General features: G+C 39.9%; 1 protein-coding gene across 2 annotated transcripts; it reads left to right on the top strand.

The window, feature by feature from the left end:
* The first annotated feature begins 1986 nt into the window (after window positions 1–1986).
* prpf8 (pre-mRNA processing factor 8) lies at window positions 1987–18931 on the top strand. 2 transcript variants are annotated; one of them, XM_063016296.1, is made up of 43 exons: window positions 1987–2072; window positions 3125–3241; window positions 3395–3563; window positions 3704–3868; window positions 4154–4372; window positions 4451–4663; window positions 4767–4892; window positions 4980–5085; window positions 5509–5699; window positions 5799–5918; window positions 5998–6187; window positions 6550–6669; window positions 6777–6911; window positions 6993–7122; window positions 7868–8064; window positions 8165–8371; window positions 8462–8625; window positions 8733–8859; window positions 8980–9172; window positions 9284–9471; window positions 9598–9836; window positions 10034–10180; window positions 10487–10697; window positions 10787–10903; window positions 11445–11692; window positions 11787–11966; window positions 12051–12186; window positions 12276–12445; window positions 12952–13081; window positions 13168–13314; window positions 13556–13716; window positions 13806–13997; window positions 14142–14379; window positions 14486–14614; window positions 14840–14953; window positions 15048–15221; window positions 15327–15520; window positions 15614–15853; window positions 16536–16677; window positions 16789–16929; window positions 17014–17153; window positions 17837–18039; window positions 18426–18931. In XM_063016296.1, exons 2-43 carry the CDS (start codon window positions 3133–3135, stop codon window positions 18578–18580), a joined length of 7017 nt encoding a protein of 2338 aa, XP_062872366.1. In that variant the 5' UTR covers window positions 1987–2072; window positions 3125–3132; the 3' UTR covers window positions 18581–18931. The 2 variants fall into 2 exon arrangements, with proteins under 2 accessions (XP_062872366.1, XP_062872367.1); XM_063016297.1 differs by lacking the exon at window positions 18426–18931 and having other exon boundaries at window positions 17784–17956.
* The last annotated feature ends 1662 nt before the right edge of the window (window positions 18932–20593 follow it).

Below are 20593 nucleotides of genomic sequence, written 5' to 3'. Positions count from 1 at the left end.
ATGGCAAATAACTCTCTGAGGATGTGAGAAATAGAATTGTTGCTCTCCACAAAGATGGCCTGGGCTATAAGAAGATTGCTAACACCCTGAAACTGAGCTACAGCATGGTGGCCAAGGTCATACAGCGGTTTTCCAGGACAGGTTCCACTCGGAACAGGCTTCGCCAGGGTCGACCAAAGAAGTTGAGTCCACGTGTTCGGCGTCATATCCAGAGGTTGGCTTTAAAAAATAGACACATGAGTGCTGCCAGCATTGCTGCAGAGGTTGAAGACGTGGGAGGTCAGCCTGTCAGTGCTCAGACCATACGCCGCTCACTGCATCAACTCGGTCTGCATGGTCGTCATCCCAGAAGGAAGCTGACGCACAAGAAAGCCAGCAAACAGTTTGCTGAAGACAAGCAGTCCAAGAACATGGATTACTGGAATGCCCTGTGGTCTGACGAGACCAAGATAAACTTGTTTGGCTCAGATGGTGTCCAGCATGTGTGGCGGCGCCCTGGTGAGAAGTACCAAGACAACTGTATCTTGCCTACAGTCAAGCATGGTGGTGGTAGCATCATGGTCTTGGGCTGCATGAGTGTTGCTGGCACTGGGGAGCTGCAGTTCATTGAGGGAAACATGAATTCCAACATGTACTGTGACATTCTGAAACAGAGCATGATCCCCTCCCTTCGAAAACTGGGCCTCATGGCAGTTTTCCAACAGGATAACGACCCCAAACACAACCTCCAAGATGACAACTGCCTTGCTGAGGAAGCTGAAGGTAAAGGTGATGGACTAAACCCAATTGTGGCGCATCCTCAAGTGGAAGGTGGAGGAGTTCAAGGTGTCTAACATCCACCAGCTCCGTGATGTCATCATGGAGGAGTGGAAGAGGATTCCAGTAGCAACCTGTGCAGCTCTGGTGAATTCCATGCCCAGGAGGGTTAAGGCAGTGCTGGATAATAATGGTGGTCACACAAAATATTGACACTTTGGGCACAATTTGGACATGTTCACTGTGGGGTGTACTCACTTATGTTGCCAGTTATTTAGACATTAATGGCTGTGTGTTGAGTTATTTTCAGAAGACAGTAAATCTACACTGCTATACAAGTTGTACACTGACTACTCTAAGTTATATCCAAGTTTTATTTCTATAGTGTTGTCCCATGAAAAGATATAATGAAATATTTGCAGAAATGTGAGGGGTGTACTCACTTTTGTGATACACTGTATATATATATATATATATATATATATATATATATATATATATATATATATACATTTTCCTAATATGCGTCTAAAGAATATCACACACATACTCCTTTAAAAAATTTTTTTCAAAAACGTTAAAAGAACGTTCATATAACATTACACATTGAACAGAATATTTATCAAGGTAACGTAACGTTTATAGAACGTTCTATTAACGTTATTGTGAGAACGTTTGCTCATAACATTAGGAGAACTTTCACGTAACGTTAGTGAAAGTTGTGGGAACGTTCCGTTAGCTGGGATACACGTGTTTGGGGGTGGCCATAGTGTTTTAGCTCATCAGTATATGAGGAGTATAAAATGTTGCTGTAATACAAATATCGTGGTATACTGGCGGTTTTGCTTGTATAATGCTTTTATTACAAGTAATTTTGTTCAATACATTCATCTCTAAAATGTAGTGCCATGATTCCAATCCACATAGAGCTCACTTTTTAGGTTTAATAAGTATTTAGTACAAAATATAAGACACCTCAGTGAAATCCCACAATGCATTGCACTGAGTAAACGTGCACAAAAGCGGCTGCGTTGCTGTTAAGGTGCCCTTTGCAGTGTGCAGGGATTAGGGACTAGAGTGCCGTTTTAAACACGCTTTAGATGTAACTTCCGGGATTTCCGTAATTTGCGTAACTTGGTTTCACACCCAGCGTGGCTCTGTACAGTTACGCCTCGGAAGTGCGCGCAGTGTGTTCGTGAATTGAAGGTCTGAACGAACAACGTGTGGATGGAAGCGGTTTAGTGGAGCGCCATTCTGCAGAGACACAGGACGGACAAGGAATCTCATTCAGTGGAAATAAATCGTGTTTGAACACAGTAAGATGTTTCTATAATAACTGTGCTGTTCTGTTTGTAATATTTGTAGTGTAATGATAGTAGTGGTGGTTGCTTTTCGACGTACCGTGCAATAAGAAAGAGCTAACGAAGTTAGCTAGCATAGTTAGCGTAGTTAGCACAAACACGACATTGTTACGTCTGTTGTGCTAACTAGCCGATTAGCTTTGCACACATTCGCCTTAATAACCTTAATCCACTAATTTCTAATGTGTTGATTTTTTTTTAAAACATTTCTCTTTGATTAGAGGTGCAAATTAGGCATGGCTCAGCGCAATATTCATATACTTGGCTTTTTGTTAACTAGCTATAGGGTTCAAACTGCCTTGCATGCTATTGCTTAATAAGCTAGTTTACGTTGCATTTGAGTGAATACGTTGTTTTATTGGAGTTTGAGTTTTGAGAAATGAGGAGTTCATAAAATATACTGCACGCTTGTTTGGATTTTGAACTGCATTTTAAGTGGCGATACTTTTGCATTTACAGTATACTGTACTCAGGTCAAACAGCATGGGTTCTTTTGCTTTCACGTTATTAAGCCGAACCTGTTTTAAACGCTTGTTCATTGTATTGATCTTACAAAGTGCGCCTCTCCAAATCCAATACTATGTATGTAAATACATTAACATTTTCCCTTTTTACATGTGTGACTTGCAAGCTGTATCATTGAGCTAAGGCTTTATGAACAGTTTTACACCTCACGGAAATTGAGGTTTAAAAAAACATGCTGCTGTTCATTCTTGTAAAAACAGCTGACCTAAAGTTTACATTTATTGTATTTATACTAAGGCACAATGTAATAGTCTCAGCACTTATTATTTTATGTAAGGAATTTACAGAAATAATAAAGTGGATAATAAGGTTGGAAATGTATTATTATTAGTATTTCAAAAAAAGTCAGTATGTGTGAATAATTGTCAGAATTCTGTCATTAATTGTAATTAAAATTTAGTTTTTATAGTAATGCTCTACATGGAAGTTTTAATGTTAGTATTTTTTTGGCTGATTTTGACCAACTATTTTCTGCCCAACAGAAGCTGCCATGGCAGCTGCCTTCCCTTACCGAGGAGTACCAGGCGGGTTGCCACCAGGTGTTCCTCCTCCAGCTCCAGTTCCAGACTTCATGACTGAGGAGAAACTGCAGGAAAAAGGTGGGTACAGAATACTTGTTGCCCTCGGCTTGCTTAACAGGGGTTTTTGGTTTTGGGCGTTGCTTTGAGGCAATGTCCATTGTAAAAATCGCTATACAAAATAGACTTGTTTTTAAGCACAGTGTGCATTGTTTATTGCTTACTATGTTACAGCCCGAAAATGGCAACAGCTACAGGCGAAAAGGTACTCGGAGAAGAGGAAATTTGGCTTTGTGGATGCTCAGAAAGAGGACATGCCTCCTGAGCATGTGCGCAAAATTATCAGGGATCACGGAGACATGACCAACAGAAAGTTCCGTCATGACAAAAGAGTCTACCTTGGGTATGTTACAGCTTGTTTTTTTATTCCAAATAAATTGCTTTAGTGAGGATCTTGAAAATGTTTAATATAGTTTACTGTGTTCATGGTAGCATGTAGGTGCAGTATGTGTTTTTTGTAATTCTTTTAATCTCTGTCGGTAGTGCTCTGAAATACATGCCTCATGCAGTTCTTAAGTTACTTGAGAACATGCCCATGCCCTGGGAACAGATCCGAGATGTGCCAGTGCTTTACCACATCACAGGAGCCATTTCCTTCGTCAATGAAATTCCCTGGGTTATCGAGCCAGTCTACATCGCACAGTGGGGGTAAGAAACTTGTTTAATTAAATTAGTTTATTAAAAATGCACAGCTAAACTCATTTCAATGTTAACCCCTTTTCAATAGCTTTGTCGATTACATGCAATACTGGCAAATTGCACTAAATGTGTGTCAATTTTTAATGAAAATAATTATAATTATTAAAAGTAATTAAAATAATTATAATATATAATTTTTTGCAATTGTTGTAAAAATCCTGTGTTCTAAACTGTGCTGTTGTTACATCCTTCTAAATTTAAAACCTGTGCTTCATTGCTTTTTTTAAACACTAGCACTATGTGGATCATGATGCGGCGTGAGAAAAGAGATCGAAGACACTTCAAGCGCATGCGTTTCCCTCCCTTTGATGACGAAGAGCCTCCCTTGGACTATGCAGATAACATCCTTGATGTGGAGCCCCTGGAAGCCATTCAGATGGAACTGGACCCCGATGAGGACAGCTCTGTGGCTGAATGGTTATATGAGCATCAGCCCCTGAAGGACACCACCAAGTAAGTGTTTGTGTGGTGATCTCGTGTGTTCAGGCCTTGTACTTCTCCTTCTAATAACCTTTTCTTTCTTCCATACAGGTTCGTCAATGGAACCACATACAGGCGCTGGCAATTCACCCTGCCGATGATGTCCACTCTGTATCGGTTGGCCAATCAGCTGATGACTGATCTTGTGGATTACAATTACTTCTATTTGTTTGACCTCAAAGCCTTTTTCACTTCAAAGGCTCTTAACATGGCCATTCCTGGAGGACCCAAATTTGAGCCTCTGGTCAGGGACATCAATCTGCAGTACGTGGACTTATTTTTAATTCTAGATTCGTCACGTTGCTATTTAGTCTCTGTCAGATTTGCCAAGTGTACTTCTTTATGCTTACTAACTTTGTCATTACAGAGATGAAGATTGGAATGAGTTTAATGACATTAACAAGATCATCATTAGACAGCCTATTAGGACTGAGTACAAAATTGCTTTCCCTTACCTGTACAACAATCTTCCTCATCATGTGCATCTCACCTGGTAAGCAGACTTTTCTTACGCACAGTTGTACATTTGTTGCATGTCGTATTAAATACTTGCTTCTCAGTTATGAATGATTATCCTCAGGTACCACGAGCCTAATGTGGTGTTCATCAAAACGGAAGATCCAGATCTGCCGGCCTTCTACTTCGACCCTCTTATCAATCCCATCTCTCACAGGCACTCAGTTAAAGTAAGTAACAAAACTGATACTACTAGTAAGTCCAGTAGTACTCACAGTGGTTTCAATTAAATATTCCTTCAAGGGACTTGAAGTTTGAATGCTTAATAAAGTATGTACAGTTTTTACTTTTAAAAAAATTTCAAAAGTCAATGATGATCAAAGTATAAATGTTTCATTTTTGCAAACCCAAAATGAAATATATTACATGATAACTTTATGAATAATTTTGCAGTGTGAAAATGAGACTGTACCAACCAGACTTGGTCTGTCTAAAGCTTATTTTAGCAACTTTGGCAAAATAACTGATTAAATGATCTAGATCAGCGTTTCTCAACCTTTTTAGTGACATCAACCTGGATGAAAATGTTTTTGACTACGGTTATGACTAAAGTTCGTACATTTTAGTTTGTGTTTTGCTTTTTTTGTCTTTAGAGCCAGGAGCCACTTCCTGATGATGATGAGGAGTTTGAACTTCCTGAGTATGTGGACCCCTTCCTCAAAGAGACACCTCTGTATACTGACCATACAGCCAATGGAATTGCGTTACTTTGGGCACCTCGTCCATTCAACCTGCGCTCAGGAAGAACACGCCGTGCCATTGACATTCCACTGGTCAAGAACTGGTGCGCTTCACACAAAATGACTCACTCAGTTAAATCACAGAGAGTGCAATGTATGGCTTTAATAAATATTGCTGTTTGTTTTCTTTCTCCCCTTTGTAGGTATCGTGAACACTGTCCTGCAGGCCAGCCTGTGAAAGTACGTGTCTCGTACCAGAAACTGTTGAAGTACTATGTGCTCAATGCTTTAAAACATAGACCACCTAAAGCACAGAAGAAGAGGTGAGTAGTGGGGTCCAGCTCTAAAATATTTTTTGTAGTATTTAAACCTTATAAACGTCTTATCAACCTCTGCTTTCAGGTACCTTTTCCGTTCCTTCAAGGCCACCAAATTCTTCCAGTCCACCAAGCTAGATTGGGTAGAAGTGGGGCTTCAAGTGTGCCGGCAGGGTTACAACATGCTTAACCTGCTGATTCACAGAAAGAACCTCAATTACTTGCACTTGGACTACAACTTTAACTTGAAGCCTGTGAAGACCCTCACCACAAAAGTAAGTGAGCAGTGGATGTGCTGTAGTATTCTAACTAGTTTAAGAAGTTGACAGTTCATAGCTACCTGTTTTAAGAAAAAATTAATAACATTTGGAAAAGAAAATTTGATTGATTATTTGCACAGCTTTTAATGGAAGAATGTAAAATGAGCCAAATAAACAACTTAACATCTGTAGCTTGAGCCTTTTTCTGGTGGCAACTGTGCAAAGTTCTGTCTTGAGAGATTGCAAGGTTAAGTCTTGGCAATGTGTAGCTTTATTGCCTGTAAGCAATTAAGATTCCCTAGCAGTATAATAAAATGTTCTGTAGGAAAAACGGCATTCATGGTTTTAACATGCATGCTAATGTTTTATCTTCACAGGAACGTAAGAAGTCCAGATTTGGGAATGCGTTCCACTTGTGCCGTGAGGTTCTCCGTCTAAGCAAACTGGTTGTTGATAGCCATGTGCAGTACAGACTGGGCAACGTTGATGCTTTCCAGGTACATCTCACCAGAAAACTGTACAAACACATTTATATTTATACTGTTGTATTAAAAAATAGTTTGTCTCTGAGACTTATCTAACGTTTCCTGTTTCTTTGTTGTAGTTGTCGGATGGGCTGCAGTACATTTTTGCCCACGTTGGTCAGCTGACTGGAATGTATCGCTACAAGTACAAGCTGATGAGGCAGATCAGAATGTGTAAGGACTTGAAGCATCTCGTTTACTATCGCTTCAATACGGTCAGTGCAATGTTACAATGTCTTAATACATTAACAATTGAGAGCTAGGCCTTCTATGTAATTTTTTTTTGTTTTTATCAGGGTCCAGTTGGAAAGGGTCCAGGTTGTGGCTTCTGGGCTGCAGGATGGAGAGTCTGGCTGTTTTTCATGAGGGGCATCACTCCCCTGTTGGAGAGATGGCTGGGCAACTTGCTGGCCAGACAGTTTGAAGGTAAATCAGTGCTGTTTGTTTACTGTTTGAGTACTGGTGTAAGTTTTTAAAGCATGATTTCATTTTTTAAAAATGACACATTTTACTTAATTGTGTGGCTAGTAGAACTGTTGGCTGTTGATTGTACAATATATATGGTGACAACGATGAACCGATTAACTGGTTATTTGACAGTTAATCATTGTTTAATAAATGCTGCCGGTTTAAATGTTGTTTCTAATAGCTGATGCTCGATTCCAGTTGATGGCACAGCTAAGAACTCTACAGAGAAATAGCACTGATTTTAAAACACACTAGATCCACCTACAGTGTTCATGCCTCGGCTTTTATTATACATATTTTAATGTTTCAGGAAAATGTTTCTATACATTTACAATATTTACAAACACTGCTTGATATAAAAACTTGTGAACTAATGAATCTTGTGTAATGAATAACTACTGTTCCTGTCATGAATGTAACCAAAGTGTAAAACTTGATGTTAAAATCCTAATAAACAATAAACAATATTTACTGGTTGAACCACTGCACATTTAAATCACAAACTCCGTTCTCCAAAGTAAGTGTTCAGTTTCACTGCATGTTAATATCTGCACATGTGGAATTGTGTGCAAGAATAATGAACTTTTGCTTTATGGGCTTTTGAAAATTGACTACATCTCAAGTTGTGATCATAGCATTTAGTTAGCACTTGTAATAAACTGTTTGCTGCCTTCTCTAAATTTGCTCCTTTGGTTCTTCTTAGGTCGACACTCGAAGGGAGTTGCAAAGACTGTGACTAAGCAGCGTGTGGAGTCTCACTTTGACTTGGAACTGAGAGCAGCTGTAATGCACGACATCCTGGACATGATGCCTGAGGGCATCAAACAAAACAAGGCCAGGACTATTCTGCAGCATCTTAGTGAGTCCTGGAGGTGCTGGAAGGCCAACATTCCCTGGAAGGTACTTGCAAATGATTTAAAAGTTATTACGTGAAATTGTTCTTAATAAAACTGAGCAAACATGTTTACTTTTATATGCTGACACATTGTCAACATTTCAGGTGCCAGGCCTTCCTACTCCTATCGAGAACATGATCTTGCGCTATGTGAAGGCCAAAGCAGACTGGTGGACCAACACTGCGCATTACAACCGAGAGAGAATCAGGAGAGGAGCAACAGTGGACAAAACTGTCTGCAAGAAGAACCTTGGTCGCCTCACACGACTCTACCTGAAGGCTGAGCAGGAAAGACAGCACAACTACCTGAAGGTAAAGTTACAGATGCACCCTTTTATTTAAGTGCTGTTAGCCTGGCGTAAGAAAAAAGAATGCAACAATGTGTGTGTTTGGTTCTGTTAGGATGGTCCATACATCACTGCAGAAGAGGCAGTGGCCATCTATACCACCACAGTGCACTGGCTGGAGAGTCGGCGCTTCTCTCCCATTCCTTTCCCTCCTCTCTCCTACAAGCACGATACCAAACTGCTTATCCTGGCTTTGGAGAGACTCAAGGAGGCATACAGGTCAGTATTTATTTATTTTTTGTAGTTTTGTCAGCCAATTTATATGGAAAACCTATACCTGCACTATTTATATTGACTATTCTGATTGATTTTTGTTTGCGTCATAGCGTGAAGTCGAGGTTGAATCAGTCCCAGCGTGAAGAGTTGGGACTGATTGAGCAGGCGTATGACAACCCCCACGAGGCTCTTTCCAGGATCAAGCGTCACCTCCTCACTCAGAGAGCTTTCAAAGAGGCGAGTACATGAATTACATGATGAATTACACAACACCTTGCTCAATATAGATGGAGCAGTATGTCCACTCAATTTTCTTGATCCTACCATGTATCATAGTGATGTTTGGAATCTCTACAGGTGGGCATTGAATTCATGGACCTGTACAGTCACCTGGTGCCTGTGTATGATGTGGAACCTCTGGAGAAAATCACTGACGCTTACCTGGACCAGTATTTGTGGTATGAGGCTGACAAGCGCAGACTTTTCCCACCTTGGATCAAACCGGCTGACACAGAACCTCCGCCGCTGCTTGTCTACAAGTGGTGCCAAGGTGAGGAATTATGCTGTCTTCAATTGCTTGTCTAGGTCACATGCTGGTATAACTTAAACGGTCTGCACATGCATTCTTCTTTAAGTGATTTAATGTTGTTGTTTTTTTCAGGAATCAACAACCTACAGGATGTGTGGGAGACTGCAGAAGGAGAGTGTAATGTCATGCTGGAATCACGGTATGAGAAGATGTATGAGAAGATTGACTTGACGCTGCTGAATAGGCTGTTGCGTCTCATTGTTGACCACAACATTGCTGATTACATGACGGCCAAGAACAACGTTGTCATCAACTACAAGGTCTGCTGTCTCCACAAATATGAATAGTTAGCTTTTAGAATTTTACAAATACAACTGCATAGTACATGTGTACACTTATTTGTTTCATTTAAAACTGTTAATTAGCTTTTTATTGCCTTAATGTAGGACATGAACCACACCAACTCCTATGGCATTATCCGAGGCCTGCAGTTTGCCTCCTTCATTGTGCAGTACTATGGGCTTGTAATGGATTTGCTTGTCTTGGGTCTGCATCGTGCCAGTGAAATGGCTGGACCCCCACAGATGCCCAATGATTTCCTCAGCTTTCAGGACAGTGCTACAGAGAGTGCCCACCCAATCCGCCTGTACTGCAGATACATTGATCGTATCCACATGTTCTTCAGGTCAGTGTCACGTAACACTGCATTACTTGTGTGAATTACAGCACATGCCTAAAGCTGACATTTGTAGAAAAGCCATTATAATAAATACATTTGATATTAATAACTGAATATTTATACATTCAAATAAATTGTGGAAAACAATCAACATCTGTAAATGAAATACATGCATTTTATAAATATGCATTTTTTTTGCTCAGGTTTTCTGCTGATGAGGCCAGGGACCTTATCCAGCGCTATCTCACTGAGCACCCTGATCCCAACAATGAGAACATTGTAGGCTACAACAATAAGAAATGCTGGCCCAGAGATGCCAGGATGAGATTGATGAAGCATGATGTTAACCTGTAAGTACTCATTCCCATTTATGCTTTATATGTGCCATGTGATATATGGGCCAGTGATAGCTCAGTGGTTAAGGTACTGGACTAGTAAACAGAAGGTTGCCGGTTCAAGCCCCGCCACCACCAAGTTGCCATTGTTGGGTCCCTGAGCAAGGCCCTTAACCCTCAATTGCTCTTTGTGTACCGCTCACTGTGTAAGTCGCTTTGGATAAAAACGTCTGCTAAATGCTGAAAATGTAAATGTATATAATTGTATTTTTTTATGTATAGGAGTCTGTATTAAAATTAATTTCTCTGTCACTTGTGAAGGGGCCGTGCAGTGTTTTGGGACATTAAGAATCGACTGCCTCGCTCTGTGACCACTGTGCAGTGGGAGAACAGCTTTGTATCTGTCTACAGCAAAGACAACCCTAACCTGCTTTTTAACATGTGTGGGTTTGAGTGCCGCATCCTGCCTAAATGCCGCACCAGTTATGAAGAGTTTACACACAAGGATGGTGTGTGGAACCTGCAGAATGAGGTTGGTTGGTAAACTGATCATTACAAGTGCATCACTGAATAGTATTTTAAATCAGGTTGCCCGACTGCTTTCTATATATGTGTTTGTAGGTGACCAAGGAAAGGACAGCCCAGTGTTTCCTGCGAGTGGATGATGAATCGATGCAGAGGTTCCATAACAGAGTTCGACAGATTCTCATGGCTTCTGGATCTACCACCTTCACCAAGGTATGAAACAATAAAAAGTAAAGAACAAAACATTGTCATTAATACTAAGCATCTAAGCATAAATTATGTTGCCAGATTTTGGGACACACCTTTTTGTCACATGCATGATTCCATGTATAACATGACAAAACAAGTTAATCAACTGTAAACATAGTATGATGGTAAACACGGTGCATGTTCTGGCATGTCTCAAGCCGCATGAGCGTTTTATACAGAAGCCTTTATGATAGTGCTGTAAAAAGTTTATGGATGATTGACATAATGATGAGAATCACTCTATTGAGCAGCAACCAGTTAAATCATACCCAACATAAAGCATATTTGTATGAGCCTTAATGTATTTTTCACAATTTGAATGCATTTGCAATTCTACATTATGACCTACACATCTTGCATCTAAAGGAAACCCATTTCAATCGAAATTACAGTGCTTTTAAAACCAAAGCATTTGTTACCTAGTAGTTATGTATGCTTACACCTGATGAAATGTTGATCAAATATTACCTGGTTCAACAGTTTTCCTTGTTTCACTTCTCCTCAGATTGTAAACAAATGGAATACGGCTCTGATTGGTCTAATGACCTATTTCCGAGAGGCTGTGGTAAACACTCAAGAATTGCTGGACCTATTGGTGAAGTGTGAAAACAAGATCCAGACTCGTATCAAGATTGGTCTGAACTCCAAAATGCCAAGTCGTTTCCCACCTGTGGTCTTCTACACCCCCAAAGAGCTGGGGGGTCTGGGTATGTTGTCCATGGGTCACGTCCTCATCCCTCAGTCTGACCTGAGGTAAGTCATTTATTAAAACACAATCTTACTTTTAAGACTTAGTTGTTTCAGTGGTAGTGAGTAATAATAAAAAATGTGACATGTATGTCTTTAGGTGGTCCAAACAGACAGATGTGGGCATCACACATTTCCGCTCTGGTATGAGTCATGAGGAGGATCAGCTGATTCCTAATCTGTATCGCTACATCCAGCCATGGGAGAGTGAGTTCATTGACTCTCAGAGAGTTTGGGCTGAATATGCCCTCAAGAGACAGGAAGCCATCGCCCAGAACAGGTACATCATTGCCACAAACAATTTAAATGAAAGACACTTTATTTTCTTCTGTTTTTAATTTATGTTTGTTGTACTTTTGTATAGACGTCTGACACTTGAGGATCTGGAGGATTCATGGGACAGAGGTATTCCTCGTATCAACACGCTGTTCCAGAAAGACAGGCACACGCTGGCCTATGACAAGGGATGGAGAGTCAGAACAGACTTTAAGCAGTACCAGGTTTGAACACACTGTTGAACAATTCAGCTTTTGGGTGTATTCAGACTTTTTCATATATTTTCTAACTGATCTGAAATTTGTGTTCTCAGGTGCTAAAGCAGAATCCATTCTGGTGGACTCACCAACGACATGACGGTAAATTGTGGAATCTGAACAACTACCGCACAGACATGATCCAAGCCCTTGGAGGAGTAGAGGGAATTTTGGAGCACACTCTTTTCAAAGGAACTTACTTCCCCACCTGGGAAGGTCTTTTCTGGTAAGGGGTTTTGCTTGCTCTCTGACATGTGCTAGTTTATGACCTTCATTTATGGAGGAAACTGGATTGACAAAACTCCCAAGAAACAATGTGTGCATGATCTGTAAGGTACATCACTGAAGGTGCATGGCTTATTAGCCAAATAAAAATGAATAAGTAAATTAGTTCTTGATACAAACGCAATCACTGGGCCATGAGGTAAAGAGTGTTTTCATTTGAAATCTCTAGCTTTAATCAGCATTTTACCACTGGATTTCACCCCGTTAATTCCCAAACTTGTCATTTCCGATTCCTGGTTAAATTCGCTGCTGTTTGTGCAACCCCGACCCTCAAACCTGGCCACTTGTGCTTGTTTGCTCAACTGGCCACCTGGTCGCGATTCTGCAGTGGCATGATAGCGTGTTAGACCGCTGTGCCACCAGAGCACCTATTCAGCATTTACTGCTATAAGAATGTAGTGCTAAGAAGTGACTAATGGTAACTGAAGATTATTTTTTTCTTTGCAGGGAAAAGGCCAGTGGCTTTGAAGAGTCCATGAAATGGAAGAAGCTGACCAATGCTCAAAGATCTGGTCTAAACCAGATTCCCAATCGACGATTCACCCTGTGGTGGTCTCCCACCATCAACAGAGCTAATGTATGCATACTATTTAAATGTAGTTGCTTTAGACCTTCTGTTCTCACTTTTTTGCTCTTGGTCACTAATGTCTGTTGTTCTTCCAGGTGTACGTTGGTTTCCAGGTGCAGTTGGATCTGACTGGTATCTTCATGCATGGCAAAATTCCAACCCTTAAGATCTCCCTGATCCAGATCTTCAGGGCTCACTTGTGGCAGAAGATTCATGAGAGCGTTGTCATGGATCTGTGCCAGGTATGAGTCTTACCCTTGTTTCTTGACTGGGTTACTTGGTAACCCGCATTAGTCATATTTATGATGTAAATGCTAATAGCTCCCTCTTTTATTATCCAATATATTTAATTGCATAATAGTTTTTCTGTATGACTTGCAGCATGATCTCTTAAGACTAAATACATTTAAAGGCAGAACTACAGAGTATGCCAATGTATGTGTATCTACGTTTACTTAATCAGCATATGTGTGTTGTGTGTAGGTGTTTGACCAGGAGCTGGATGCTCTGGAGATTGAGACTGTCCAGAAGGAGACCATTCATCCTAGGAAGTCCTACAAGATGAACTCCTCCTGTGCAGACATTCTGCTGTTCGCCTCTTACAAATGGAACGTTTCAAGACCATCACTGCTTGCAGACTCCAAGTATGTGTTTGAGCCTTGAGGAAGAGCTTTTTAATGATTGTATAGTTAGTCATAGGTTTGTTAAATCTGTTGTTTTTCCCGTGCTTCAGGGATGTGATGGACAGCACCACTACTCAGAAGTACTGGATTGACATTCAGCTAAGATGGGGTGACTATGACTCTCACGATATCGAGAGATATGCCAGAGCCAAATTCCTGGACTACACCACAGACAACATGAGTATCTACCCATCTCCCACTGGGGTGCTCATTGCTATTGATCTTGCATACAATCTGCACAGGTTGGTGTTTTACTGAAATGCATTGATGCTCTAACTACTTGCAGTGTTCCTAAAGTCATGATATCTCTTTATATGCATTCATACATATAAGACACTGCTGTTTTTGATATAATGTAATTTGGTGGTAATCTATTTTCTCTGTAGTGGTTATGGAAACTGGTTCCCTGGTAGCAAGCCTCTGATCCAGCAGGCCATGGCTAAAATCATGAAGGCCAATCCTGCCCTGTATGTGCTAAGGGAGCGCATCCGCAAGGGTCTGCAGCTCTACTCTTCCGAGCCCACTGAGCCCTACCTGTCCTCACAAAATTACGGAGAGCTCTTCTCCAACCAGATCATTTGGTTTGTTGATGACACCAATGTGTACCGAGTCACCATCCACAAGGTAAATTAATTTGTTGGCTAATTAGGGAGTTCTATAGAACTGAAAAGACCAAAACTTATTTCTTTTATCTGTACCCTAAACTCTGTAACTTGTGGTTTTATTGCAGACCTTTGAGGGCAACTTGACAACGAAACCAATCAATGGGGCCATTTTCATCTTTAATCCTAGAACTGGACAACTCTTCCTAAAGATCATTCATACATCTGTGTGGGCTGGACAGAAGCGTCTGGGACAGGTACACATTTTTACTTCTGACGTTTCTTATAGAAGTTGATCTTCATGGTTACTTTTTGTGCATAAATGATTAGAAATGGCTATTTCTATTGTTCGTCTCAGCAAACATTGCTGTTTTTGGATTTCATTGAATAAATTTCTTGTAAATTAGGAAAGCACATGACTAATGACAGATAGTCAAATTTAAATGGACAGCCACACTTAATTTTGTCTTCTTTTATTTTAGTTGGCTAAATGGAAAACTGCTGAAGAAGTGGCTGCTCTTATTCGCTCACTGCCTGTTGAAGAGCAGCCCAAGCAGATCATTGTGACCAGAAAGGGCATGTTGGATCCTCTTGAGGTAAGTTTACTGTACAAGCATTGTTTATTGACTATAATAGCAATGGTCATAAATTGACATGTTTGGGTCTTTTTTTTTACTTTTTCTTTTGTAGGTGCACTTGTTGGATTTCCCCAACATTGTAATCAAAGGCTCTGAGCTGCAGCTGCCCTTCCAGGCTTGTCTGAAAGTGGAGAAGTTTGGAGATCTGATTCTGAAGGCCACCGAGCCTCAGATGGTTCTGTTCAATCTGTACGATGACTGGCTGAAGACCATTTCCTCGTACACTGTAAGATTTGTTCATGCCTTGTTTACTAGTCTGGTAAAATGTTAGACATACAAACCACCAATCATTTCTATTCCTTTTAAAAATGTGATTGTGTTTTCTGTGCAGGCTTTCTCCCGTCTCATCTTGATCCTGAGGGCCCTTCATGTGAACAATGACCGTGCTAAGGTGATCCTGAAGCCTGACAAGACCACCGTCACAGAGCCACACCACATCTGGCCCACTCTGACCGATGAGGAGTGGATCAAGGTGGAAGTGCAGCTTAAAGATCTTATCTTGGCTGACTATGGCAAAAAGAACAAGTAAGGAAAAGATTCACCTGGAAGGAAAATGGAAAATACCCTTACTTGGAATTGATGTAATTGTTAAATAAATTTGTCTTGCCCCGTATCCAGTGTGAATGTGGCCTCTCTGACGCAGTCTGAGATCAGGGACATCATCCTGGGTATGGAGATCTCTGCTCCCTCTCAGCAGAGGCAGCAGATTGCTGAGATTGAGAAGCAGACTAAAGAGCAGTCTCAGCTTACAGCCACACAGACCCGCACTGTTAACAAACATGGTGATGAAATCATCACCTCCACCACAAGCAACTACGAGACGCAAACCTTCTCCTCTAAGACTGAATGGAGAGTCAGGTAAGGCTTAACCCCTGAATATGTTCTTTTTTTATTATTGCTAAGCGCTGTTTAGCATCCTCTAGCAGCCTGTTTAATGGTTGCACAATCACTTGTAGCTATTTTTTGCATCTCACTATAAGTTGCAACAACAGGATGAAGCATTAAGCAGCAGTAGATAAAAGTTTATTTATAATGCACACAAGCACCCACGCCCACATTCAAGACTCCCTTGCGCTGCTTTTTTAAAATTTTAACCATAGAATTTAATCATTCTAGTCATACCCAATTGAATCCATGCTCATGCTCCTAACACTCCTGTCTCTAACCGAGCAAGACCATAGACTTTCATGTCTCACAGAAGGATGCGTCTTGATTGGTCAGCAGACGCTTTGATTGCAGCGACAATGAGGCATTTCAGGTCAACCGTTGTCATTCCCACTATGGACACGCAGCCAATCCAGTGCCAAGCTGGTGAATAGCACAGCTGAGATTTGAACTTGGATCTCAGAGGTGTAGTCCTAGCACATCAGACCGCTGTCACCCATGCTTCTTAAACGAAGCCTTTTGTATTTCTGAATTCTCCTTTATCCCCCACTCTAGTCAACAATCACTGATTATATGACATAACTGATTTAAAATCACCAACTAAACTTTTACGATTATGTACCAGAACTTAAGAATTACTGTACTTTTCTTACAGGGCAATCTCTGCTGCCAATCTGCACTTACGAACCAACCACATCTACGTGTCTTCAGATGACATTAAAGAAACTGGTTATACTTACATTCTCCCCAAGAATGTGCTGAAGAAATTTATCTGCATCTCTGACTTGCGAGCTCAAGTGAGTCCTAGTTCTTCATCATTATATAATTTTTTTGTTTGTTTGTTTAATTGATAACTGCAGCTATTTTCGTTTTTTTTTTAATTTTCTCTTCTTTGGGTCTGTCTATAGATTGCAGGCTATCTGTATGGCACAAGTCCTCCAGATAACCCACAGGTGAAGGAGATTCGATGTATCGTGATGGTGCCGCAGTGGGGTACACATCAAACTGTTCACTTGCCCGGTCAGCTGCCACAGCATGAATATCTCAAGGTCTGTCTTTTTCCATAAACGTCTCCACCTTGTGTGTTGATTGCTTGGTGGACCTGAACTTATGCTCAGTTTATGTTTCTGTAGGAAATGGAGCCACTTGGTTGGATCCACACGCAGCCCAATGAATCTCCTCAGCTGTCTCCCCAGGATGTCACCACACATGCCAAGGTCATGGCAGATAACCCATCCTGGGATGGAGAGAAGACCATCATTATCACCTGCAGGTACACATCAGAAAGGATTCTGTGTGTTTTTATTGTTGAAACTCATGTAGAAATCTTTAACTAGTCCTAACTAGAAAAAATGGACTTGGAATTTAGCCTGTAACTTTCCCCTATGTCCAGTCAGGCTGAATTCTGTGGTTAGGCAGTTTTACCTGTTTAGGCAGTGTTTACTGTTTCTGGTCAGTGCATAAAGTTTAACAATGATATTCTGAAACATACATCGTGCATTATACTTCTGCAAATTTTCTACCAAAGAAACAGCAATTGAAAATGAGCTATTATTATTTTTAAGACAAAAGGTTATTTTTGAAATGTTTAAATTTACATACTGTGGGGGGTCTAACAGCAAATTCTTCACAGACGTGTTTTCTTTGTGACTTTACAGTGTGTAGAATTGTTTTTTTTTATTTAAGGTATTTAGAACAGTAACATAGTTTTGAAGAAATGTGTGTGGGGAAGAAGTATGTTAAATTAAATATATTCATTTGTAGTAAACCATTACCCTATGCCAAGCATTAAGACCAAAAACCACTTTTATTTAATTATTTTAAACATACTTGAAGAAAAGTACTTGAACTGTAAAATCAGCTCTAGAAGTTAGTTACTAATCCATTTACATATTTTTTTTAGTTTATTTAGACTCATCATTTTATTTTACCCCCTCTCTTCCCTTCGCACACCAGCTTCACACCAGGATCTTGCACACTGACGGCTTACAAGCTGACTCCTAGCGGATATGAGTGGGGCAGGCAGAACACAGACAAGGGCAACAACCCTAAAGGTTACCTGCCGTCCCATTACGAGAGAGTACAGATGCTGCTGTCTGATCGCTTCCTCGGGTTCTTCATGGTGCCTGGGCAAGTCTCCTGGAACTACAATTTCATGGGTAAGTTTATTGTTATTGATCTTTATCAAGCCACATGCTATTATGATCATTGAATCATTAGAGTTTTAATTATTAGGCTAATAAAGCAGACTAGTGTAAACAGTCAAAGTAAGGAAGACCAGTTTTAATTTTAGACCAAATTTTAGCTCAGGATTCTGTTGTTTATCATTTGTTGAATGTTTTTACATGCTCAAAATAAAGTAAAAATTAAATGAGCTCCACTGTTTAAAGCATGTACTATGTCCTAAATAGTATGTCAAGGTATACATCATTGATTTTGTATTTACCCTACTTTTCAGTGACACATGTTTGACACTTGGTTTGGTCATATACTGTATAATATATATAAATGGTGCCCTAATTATTTCCTGTTTCCTTCATTCTAGGTGTTCGTCACGACCCCAACATGAAATACGACTTGCAGCTCTCAAACCCAAAAGAGTTTTACCATGAGGTGCACAGACCCTCTCACTTCCTCAACTTTGCCTCTCTGCAGGAGGGTGAGATCTACAACGCTGACCGTGAGGACATGTACGCTTAGCACTGCTGATTGCTAATGTTGATATTCAACAAGCCTAAAAGGCTTAGTGCATAGTTTTGTCAGTCTGGAAGCACTGTTTCAGCCACCTGTTTTTAAGATTTTGTATAATTCCTCATTGTTTTGCATGTTAATTTGTGCTAATGCACATTGCGTAAAATGCATTTTTGTGTCAGAGTACAGTACGTAACTCTAGTTTTGTACTGTAAAGTTCTTTGGTAGTAATCAGTGCTCTTAATGTTATATGCATTAGGATTTTTTATAAGTCGGTTGTATTATTCCAGTATCTATACATGTCATGCATCTTTATGTACATGAATGTTTTGGTCAAAATAAAGATTAAATCTATTTTAAGTGTGAAGTTTCTTATTGCAATAAATAAACAAGTTTGACTTTTTTTTAAATTGGAAATTTTTAAAAACATTGGAATTCTATTGCAGGATATGCAGATTTAGACACTCGTATATTTTTAACTTCTAAATGTGTACCTGCAAAGCTAATAAGCCTATAAGCTTTTTTTTACTGGGTGTTTCCTAACGTTTTAATAAATAATTTGAGATACACATCAAATGCTGCTTTGAAATACAACAAAATGTTCTATGTTTGTGTTTAAAATATGTAAATGTACTTCCATTATCATAAATCCAGTGTCTTATGTTTATACATGTAACTTGATACTTCTCCTGTAAACCAGGAGTTAATAATTTTTTTTAAAGATAAAAATTAATATTAAAGCACACACTTACCTGGTATGTCCAGCATCCTGATTCCAGTGGAGAAGTAGTAAGCCAAATAATCACATGCTCTTATCTGTTCCTCATGGTTGTAATAAAATATTTTTTTAAAATTAAATAACTGTCCCCATGGCAGTCAGGGCTGAGCTAACCGCAAGGCATGATTCCTTATTTGAAAAACTGTTTAGATGTGTGTGATTCAGCCTGTGAAAATATTGCATTCAAGCAGCTGTCTACCTGCTACTTCAGACTCTGACAAACATCAATGCTGGCTTCAGATATTTTTTGCTAAAACCTTTGATGTGTAATTCATACGTAAAGCACAACCATCAACCCAGTTTCTATTGTTAAAGAATCATGTTTTGAAAAGTTCCTCTTTCCTGTTACACTACAGTTCTGACTGTTTTTAGAAACTGGTGCACCAAAATGGTCATGTTTATAGCACATGGGGAAATGGGCACAAGTCAGTAATTAGGTAGGAGAACTTGTTTATACAGCTGGTTAAAAGTAAGACACTCAAATATAGTATGCTGCAAAACTGAACTTTATTTGTATTTATGTAAATCATGTGGAACCATGTTGAATTATGTACCAAAAATGTGTTTAAGGAACATAAAAATACACACACTAAAGTACAAATGAAAATATATTTCTTACTGTATTACAATCTGTAATTACAAAAATAAAGCAATTAAGATTATTAATTTTGTGACGTACAGTGTTTTATCTTTGTGGCAAGGTCCCATAATTGATTGTCAGTGGTTGACTACAGCTGGTGACTTTCGTGTGTCCATATAAATAGAGCTAGTTATGGAAATGTTGTCTCTGTCAAGTTTGGGCTACCATGAGTAAGAATTGGCCTTTAATGGTTGAGGATTAAGGGCCTTGTTTAAGGGCCCAACAGTGCTAACCTGGTGATAGTGGGGCCTGAACTAAATACTTTTTTCTTTTTAATTACTTGTTCAGTACCTTAACTGGTGAGCTTATTGTCTTTTTATATTTTAGCCAGGCCTTCTTGATAATTATCTAAACAAATGCTCATTGGATTGAATGGCACAATTTCCCCACACACTCTTTTCAAAATCTTGGAAAAAGCCCATTCAGAAGAGTGGAGACTGTTATGGCCGCCGGGGTATTAGACAGGTGTCTGGCCATTTAGTATGCATGTTCCTCTCAGTGTATGCAAACTTGTGACTTCAGTGTTAGCCACCCCTGTGCTGATCACACACCAAAACCCTGCAGTGGCATTGGTCAGGAGGTTCAGAAATAGGAAAATAAGCCA

Source organism: Trichomycterus rosablanca, chromosome 20, assembly GCF_030014385.1.
Source record: "Trichomycterus rosablanca isolate fTriRos1 chromosome 20, fTriRos1.hap1, whole genome shotgun sequence".
Classification (NCBI taxonomy): Eukaryota; Metazoa; Chordata; class Actinopteri; order Siluriformes; family Trichomycteridae; genus Trichomycterus; species Trichomycterus rosablanca.
The sequence above is the reverse complement of the archived record's forward strand: the minus strand, read 5'-3'. Positions and strand labels throughout refer to the sequence as shown.

What these genes read in the sequence shown, in the direction of transcription:
- prpf8 (XM_063016296.1), top strand. Translation starts at nt 3,133, where the DNA reads ATGGCAGCTGCCTTCCCTTACCGAGGAGTACCAGGCGGGTTGCCACCA. An exon ending in AGGCCAACATTCCCTGGAAG is followed by an intron (nt 8,065 to 8,164) that starts GTACTTGCAAAT and finishes TCAACATTTCAG; the next exon opens with GTGCCAGGCCTTCCTACTCC. An exon ending in TGTGGAACCTGCAGAATGAG is followed by an intron (nt 10,698 to 10,786) that starts GTTGGTTGGTAA and finishes ATGTGTTTGTAG; the next exon opens with GTGACCAAGGAAAGGACAGC.